The 8125-nt window shown below is 39.8% G+C and overlaps 1 protein-coding gene across 2 annotated transcripts; it reads left to right on the forward strand.

Annotated features, from left to right (window-relative positions):
- Window positions 1–545: 545 nt before the first annotated feature.
- On the forward strand, window positions 546–6479 carry LOC107832788 (telomere repeat-binding protein 5). Of its 2 annotated transcripts, XM_075219535.1 has the most exons (10): window positions 546–697; window positions 2348–2555; window positions 2654–3446; window positions 3520–3723; window positions 3857–3925; window positions 4027–4106; window positions 4246–4487; window positions 4828–5136; window positions 5479–5542; window positions 5926–6479. In XM_075219535.1, the coding sequence occupies exons 2-10, from the start codon at window positions 2475–2477 to the stop codon at window positions 6094–6096; spliced, it is 2013 nt and encodes a 670-aa protein (XP_075075636.1). In that variant the 5' UTR covers window positions 546–697; window positions 2348–2474; the 3' UTR covers window positions 6097–6479. The 2 variants fall into 2 exon arrangements, with proteins under 2 accessions (XP_075075636.1, XP_075075637.1); XM_075219536.1 differs by lacking the exon at window positions 5479–5542 and having other exon boundaries at window positions 5926–6209.
- Window positions 6480–8125: the final 1646 nt, after the last annotated feature.

Raw genomic sequence — 8125 nt, forward strand, 5'->3', positions numbered from 1 at the left:
CTTATTCGTAATTTGACACTTAAAAGCACTTTCTAAAAAGCTTGGCCAAACATAAATTATTTGTCAAAAGTACTTTTCAGACTGATTAGCCAAACACAAACTGCTTCTCTCCAAAAGTACTTTTCAAAAGCACTTTTAAAAAAAGCACTTCTCAAAATAAGTTGATTTCTCCGGCTTGGCCAAACATGCTATTAGAATACTAGTAATTTCATCTAATCTTTTCTTGAAAGTTTGGAACGCTTAATCCAATTAGTCGGAGAATATTATTAAATTGCACATGCTTTAGTCATATTTCATCTGAGTAATTTAAAAGACTAAAAAGGAAAATTAAACAACTTCCAAGTACGGAAGTCTAAAATTCACAAAAAAAATAGCCCCGTAAAAGTAAATACCCTGGGTTCGTGACTCAACGTTTTTATCGATGAGCAGTTGATGCGAAAGTTGTTCCACGTGGCAGATGTACGGCCAACCTGGCAGGGAGGATATGGGCCCACCAGTTGTCGAGTAACCGGGTCTTAAGGTAGTTTCTGAGACAGAAACCTGGTACTGGCAGTGCATCTACGGGGCTTTTACCGTTAGCGCCAGTAACTTGTATAAAGAAGTGGGGGTTTAAGACATACATGCGGTGGTTTATTTCTCAGGGTTTTTCTTTGGCCATGAACAACAAACAAAACATTGGATGGTTCATCATTACAGGGTATATTATTTTCGTGATCTATTTTTTTATTTCTCCCTTGAATTTTCTGATCCTGAATTATATTGTTGCTTTTAAATTCTACGGGAATTTGTCTTTTCATGGGCGATTCTTGGTTTTGAATGGAAATTATATATGGTGACTTTTAGACGTAAATTTGATAGTTTTAAGGTGGGGTTGTTCTTTTTTGTTTTTGGTTTGTTCCCAAATTCACAAAGTTATGATCTTTGGTTCAGAACTTGGTTCGGTTGGAGAGAAAATCTTGAAGAAACTGTCTGTTTTCAGAATGCACATGGTAAATTTTGATGGTTTGGTGTTTTTTTATGAGGTTTCTCAGTGACAAACAGAGCATTCTTGGAATTCTTAAATTTCAACCTTTTACCTTTCCTCTGAATTCAGAAAACTTTTTGGTGGACTTTAATTTTAGGCTCTATCCTCATCTCTTAGATCTAAGTGGGGGCTGCTATTTTCAGAATTTAACGTCCAAAAGCTTCTCTCTTTTACCACTTGGGTCCCTTCTTTGAAATTCAGGGTCCGTTGGATTGGATATATCAATATTTCCCTTTGTTTAGTTTGGTTGATCTGATGTTATGGTACTTGTTTGGGGACATGATCTCATTTCTGGTGTTATTCTGTCAGGGTTTTGGGCGGGTTTTTTTAGTTTATAGTATTCCCTTTTCAAATTTGCAACAATTTACTTTATCTCTTGTCCTTTAAACAAAGGATTGACTCTATGGAGTTTATAATATCTAAGAGGGTTCTATGTATTGCACATTTTCGTTTATTGAATATTTTCTAGTCAGATGCATAAGACCAGATTTCCTGACTAATTCCACTGGTTTGATTCATGTATAGCCTTTATTCCGGCTGATCACAAAACTTGTTCCAACGCCATGTTGGAACTTCACATTTTATGTTAGCACTTAGGTTTATATGTTTCTTGCATTCTTGTTTTGCTGATCTGGTAATGGTTATATCACACTGCATTTCTTAAACTTGCTTTTCCTTTTTCTCTATTTTGTTGGAGAGGAAAACCTTGAAAAGTATTGAGATCTAGCAATTCTGAGTAATTTCTGTTGAAGCAAATGTAGTATTGGAAATAGCTTTTACTTTTGTCATTCAATTGCGATAAGAATCCTATTTAATGTCCCTACTTATTTACCTGCTCGTTGCATTTCGGATTAGGATTCTAACATCATTCAATTTTCTCCCGATCAAGCAGCAAATCATGGTTGAAAGGTGTAGTTTGAACTGCGTATTTAAGATGGGAAGCTTTTATTTACTCCGAAATCTAGCACAATTTAGGGGGTGGTAACAGCTTTAGATATGATTTAAATATATAAGATCTTAATCGATCATCCCTAATTTCTTGGTTGATAATCAGCATTTATGTATCAATAAACAAAGATTATGATGCTGATAGGGTGAGTTTGGCATAAGTACAAGGAGCTAGTTTTGTATGATTTGTTTCTATACTGGCATCTGGTGCTTTATCAAACAGCGATGATTCTGTTCTTTTACCATTTTCCCTGAATTAAGAGAATTTCAACTCTAGGATCCTTTTGTTCACATTTTATTTTAGGTATCACTTATTTTATGATTTAACTTAATTTTGCTTAAATGTCTCGAATTATAATGCTTGTGATTTTGCAGGGCTCTTCTTTGTTAGACTATGTGGTGCAGTTGACCGCAGGAGTTGTGTAGCATGAAGTTTTTATACTGTAAAAATACTGCTGTTTTTTTGTGTTCGCTGAATATTTCTTGGGATGGTTTCTGAGATATGGTGTTGCAGAAGAGGTTGGACTATGGATTCAATGGCTATCAGGTGCCTCCTATACCTCGAGCTACCAGATCGGCAAGGGTAATCTCACTTTTCAGATCAATTATTTTGCCTTATAAGTATATTCGTCTGCTGTTGAGGCACTTATCCTGGTCTTATTTCCCTGTCAATTTTTGTAGAGAATGGGCATTATTAGGAGGAAAGCTGATGGCGATGGAACATGTCCCTTTGACTTGTTAGCTACTGTAGCTGGCAAGTTATTGGGGGAGGGAGAGAGCTCGCCTGATTCTACGTGTTCTCCTAGAGGGAAGGAGCAAAATGCAATTGTGAAAGATGAGAAGATAAAAGAAAAATCTTATGCTGAAGGTTGTTATGAGCGGGGGTTCTTCATTTCTGAGCTTGTCTCACAAGCTCCAGTTGTAAATCGTTCTTTAAGTGAACTGCCACATGCTCAAAATGATACCATCTCTGGACCTGCATCTGTCACTATGAGTTCTGATTGCTCAGAGAAGCTCCCCTTTGCTAAACAATTTGTCAATGGTGAAACAAGGGAGGAGGAACATGGAGTCTTTTCAAGTTGTATATTAGACACAGAAAGTGATAAACAGATTAAAATTGAGCTGTCAAATAATGCTAAAGTTTCTACAACTAAGGGGGCTGCAATTTCCAGTTCAGAGTTCCCTGATGTTTGGGATAAGAAACCTTCAACACTACTTGTTACTTCAGATGATAGTGTAAAATTATCTTTGTCTCCGTATCCTGCTCCTTGTAGGGCCTTTCCGGTGATCCGGAATGATGTAAAGTTAGATAATAGAGATGATGATGAAAACTTTGGGTGCACTCAACCAAGCACCCCAAATAAGGCATCTGGGTCAGCACCACGTGTACGAGATCGCCCAATTAAGAAGTTACTAGCTTCCAAATATTGGGAAGAAAATCTAAAATCTGACAATGAGGGGCATGCCAATACTGGTAAGTGTTTGTTGTTTTTGCAACCCTTCATATTCACTTGCTCTGGGGTTTGACACGAGGAGGATTTTTCCAGGTGGGAAAACAATGCATGCTTACCACAACAGAAACAGTGCCCACCAAAGGTCTCAGAGGGATTTTCCTTTCAAGAAAAGAAAGCTCTTCAAATGTGGCTCCTTCTCTAATTCTGATGGAGAGATGAGTACCGATGGAATTTGTAGTTCTCCAACCAGTGACTTACATGGAAATGCTTCCGGTTATAGTAAAGCATCTTCGGGAGGTTTGTTCGCTTCACAGTTTATGCCTTTCATGCAGCAACATGGACATGACTCAGTTTTTACTTGCGTGCATAAATGTGGGTATGTTTCGATCCTTATTGATACTTATTTACCTCTGCATATCAACTCTGACAGGCGGTGCAGCAGCTGGGACGTCAGTCTTCAATGGAGGTCGTGCATCCTTCAAGCCTAGTGATTCCTGTGGTGAGAGAGCCTACTTTTGGAGTTATCACGTGAATTCTCTTGTATGGCTGCTCCGTCATTTGAAGAGGTTCTAATATGGGAATGTTTTTCCTTTCACGCAGTTAAATTTAGAATCAAATCCTTCAGGGTTCCTGATCTTTTTGTCGAGATTCCAGAAAATGCAACTGTTGGTTCTTTAAAGGCATGTGAAAGTGTTACCTTCAAATACTAATTCACTTTCCTCAATAAGTTTCTATCATCATTATTCTGCCTTATGCTACATTTTCTTTTTTTGAATGTCAGTTTGGAAAAGCACTATTCATGCTCGTAATATTTTGCAGAGGACCGTAATGGAAGCAGTGACTGCTATACTTGGCGGTGGACTACGTATCGGTGTGGTTTTTCAGGGTAAGAAGGTTAGAGATGATAACAAAACCTTATTGCAGACTGGAATTTCTCATGATTACAAGCTTGATGCTCTGGGCTTTTCACTGGAGCCCAATCCCATTCAAGCTTCTCCACCTCTTGGTCCAGATTGTCGTTCTTGTGTCCTTCCTTGTGATACACCTCAACCACTAACAAGGTATTCTATTTATCGACCTCTGATGGGTATTAGGACCGTAGCCATTGTTGTTATAGAGCTTCTTCTGTTGCTTCAGTTTAACAGCAAGTTACATGGCTAAATATATACCTGCGGTTATTTTGAAATTAGAAGTCCATAACTTCTTCCTACTCTTGGTGGGTTGTTTCTATATTTTCTAGTGTTTTCTGTCTTTGCTAGTACTCCTACTTCTTTTGTGGAAACGTGCAGGAGCTTATTGTGTGTTCAATTTTTTGAACTTCATTTTGGAAACTACGTCTTCTTAAGAGACATGCTAGAATCAAAAGTAGTCTTAATGATTTTGCACTATATATATCACCAGGTGCCTATCTCCTGCTATTACTGGCATTCAGCAGGGGAGATCTGATGATCATACAGGAACATGTTTGAATAATTTTGTTGAAAGTGATCGTGATTCTGCTCCATCTCCTCATTACACGGCATTGGAGAAAATTTCTGCAAATTCAAGAGCATTGATTCCAGTTACTGCGGTAAATGCAGAAGCCCTGGCCGTAGTTCCATTACGGAAGCCCAAGCGATCTGAGGCCACACAGCGTCGAATCCGTAGACCTTTTTCTGTTGCGGAAGTGGAAGCACTTGTTCAAGCTGTTGAGAAGCTTGGAACAGGAAGGTATCTTTAGTATAACCATAATTAGTGCTTAAATGAGCTATGCTGTGTATGGGATTCTAGATTATTATTGGCTTTGATTATAAAAAGGGTATTTCTTCACAAAAGAGCACCAAGTGAGTGCTATGTATCTGTACAACGAATTACAGCTCTTGGGATCTCAAAAAAAAAATCATGAATCTATCAAATTTCATTAACATCTTCACCCAAACTCCCCGTTCCCCACCCCCACCCACTCCCCCAACCAGGGCTTTTGTTAAGTGATAATGAAGTACAACGTGGGTCGGGCTGCAGACTTCTGATTTGTTTTTTCAGTTTTTCAGTTATTGTTTTGTTGTTTGGCAGATGGCGTGATGTGAAACTGCGAGCTTTTGATAATGCCAAACATAGAACTTATGTCGATTTGAAGGTATAACATTTGTCACAGTCTCTTGCTATTTAACATCACACCATCCACAGCCAATTGTTGTCTTGCCTGCCGGGATCTCTCTTCCCATTTCAATTTTTATGCTTTGCTTTCTTAATTAGCTAGTTCATTCTTAGCATGACTAATCTTACAGTCCGAGGAGTCTTATCCATTTGTTGCTTCTTCAAGCAGCTAAGAAATCATTTGGTTTTTAAAGTGGCGTACTTGTTGCATCTTGTATGTAATTTCCTTTACATCTCCAGTACTTAACAAAATCTTCTGTGAATGACCTGGAAAGGAGAAAAAAATAGTCATGAGCCATCCTCTTGAATCTTGATACACATAGTAATCACATGACATTGAGTTTAATTAACGGCTGTTATCAGGATAAATGGAAAACTCTGGTGCACACAGCAAGAATATCTCCTCAGCAAAGGAGGGGCGAGCCCGTGCCACAGGAGCTCTTGGACAGAGTCCTCACTGCCCATGCTTACTGGTCCCAACAGCAAGCCAAGCAACAGATGAAACAGCCATCGGAGACTTACCTTCTGCTCTAGGAACACGTCGTGGAAATGGCTGCACGATGTGGGACTGACGAAGAGGTTTCCTTATTTTTTGTCACTGTAAAATATCTTATGTTTAAAAAGTATTACCAGAAGTTAATTAGTTAGTGCTACATATAGTTCCTTGCATGGAGGGGTTGGAAGCTGGCTCTTTGTAAATGTTTTGATAGAATGAGTGCTTTGCTAACAGAAATTTTTTTCTGCCAAGATTTTGGCATTAAATGCTTCTTTCCTTGGTAAGAAATTCTTTCTGGGGTAAGGGTATTGTACTTATGTACTTAACTCGTTCAATAGAAAAGGCAAAAGGGAAATGTTTTATTCCCTATTTGATTGTAAAACTTAATTCAGCATCATATAATGATTCTTCACATTTTTTACATCAATTTCAATTTTAAGATTATAGATAGGTTCATCTTGTGTCCTAGTACTACTTTTCTCTTCATTCTAGTAGATTGCACTTATGGTTACCACCGCTAATACTTACGGATTTCTAACGCTATCATCCATGACAAGAATTTAAGTAGATGGCAAAAGGTTCAAAAATGAACCATCAAATTTTCACCAGTTACAAATAGCTAGAATTTTGATACATAGGAACATTGTTAAAGATGTAGTATTAGTTTTCGGGCAAAAGATGTAGAATTTAGGTGCTCGGTCCGCACGTAAAAATAGCAGAAACGGCGATTAGTTTTATAGTCTATCTTCACCACCAAACTCTTTGTTCCTCGATGGCGCATGTGGATCATCGTGCCTCCAATAAGTTGAGGGGCAAAAATATTAAGCATGTGCCCCAAAGTGACCTCTCGACCGACGAGCTCCGCATACTTGAGCAGCATGAGGAAGAGTTTGTACACGTACGACGAAAGCTGAGTCGGGCACACTTCATAGAAGCGGCAGAAGTCTACCACTAGGGAGGGGAGAGGAAGCGTATACCCGACAACAAAAGGGTACGCGTAGAATGCGCAGTACCCTGGGCGGTGCAAATGTACAATGTCTGTCCCCGTCGCCGACACCATCTCAATATGGTTTGGAATTCCCCACTTGGTCTTGAGCGCCTCAATCGCCGCTTCATCCATGGTAGAGGGTGCAAGATCCGGTTCTTCTCCGGCAGGGCTGTTGAAGTCAGTCCATAATTTCCCCGGACGGGGCAGTATCTAGACCGTTGTTGGAACTCCCTCATCTTCCGCTACCTCCACTCCCTCTCCAAGAACAGGTGCGTCATTTTCCGGCACCAGAGCTTCGACGAACTTGTCAGTCTGGGAAGGAGTACCAGCCACTTGCCTGAATTGATCGGAATAAACGAGTATGATGAAGGAAAAGAGAGGATTGTAGCGTCAAGTTCTGATGAGCAGGAGTATGAAATCGGAAGTATGAAATATTGAAGAAGGTGGAGGTTTGCAAAATTCCTCAGATAAATCGAAAAGTGTAACAATCGAATAGTGGTTTCCCCTATTTATAGGAACATAAATGTCCTGAGGGGGAAACCCAAGAGCCGCCAATCAAAAATGATAGGGCACGGGAAACGATACGGTATCTGGGAAACGTGCGCCATAATGATACATAGTGGGCAGTCAAGATGCATCGAATCGACGCAACGATTCAGCTCCGAACGGACGTAACGGTCTGACGGTACCATTCAAGTGTCACGTCGCCACCCGACCTAAGGATCTCATTCAACACGTAACATTCATATTTCTCCTATCTTTTGAATCGACAAAGCCCATCCGTTGAGCCCGCTAAAAGGCGACCTCGACTGACGGAAGGACTAACTGTATGGGTCAAATCTGACAAATGGTTGTCCTTAAGAGGAATGATAAGGGGTCGACCAAGCCGTAATCATGCCCACGGGGCGAGATAGCAAAGAGCACATCGGCCATTGCCGGGGTCAAATCGTCGGAAAGCTTATATCATAGAACAAACGTTATGTTCGAGCAAGCGATGAAGGGTACAGCCGTAGGAAAGTACGCCGGTCAAAGATCATTGGATAAAAGGGAAAGTTAATTTATATATGAGGGCAAAGCCC

The sequence above is a fragment of the Nicotiana tabacum genome, chromosome 8 (genome assembly GCF_000715075.1).
Source record: "Nicotiana tabacum cultivar K326 chromosome 8, ASM71507v2, whole genome shotgun sequence".
Classification (NCBI taxonomy): Eukaryota; Viridiplantae; Streptophyta; class Magnoliopsida; order Solanales; family Solanaceae; genus Nicotiana; species Nicotiana tabacum.

Coding starts and splice junctions, on each gene's coding strand:
- LOC107832788 (XM_075219535.1), top strand. CDS start 2,475: ATGGTGTTGCAGAAGAGGTTGGACTATGGATTCAATGGCTATCAGGTG. Junction 4,107..4,245: donor CAACTGTTGGTTCTTTAAAG/GCATGTGAAAGT, acceptor AATATTTTGCAG/AGGACCGTAATGGAAGCAGT. Junction 5,543..5,925: donor GAACTTATGTCGATTTGAAG/GTATAACATTTG, acceptor GGCTGTTATCAG/GATAAATGGAAAACTCTGGT.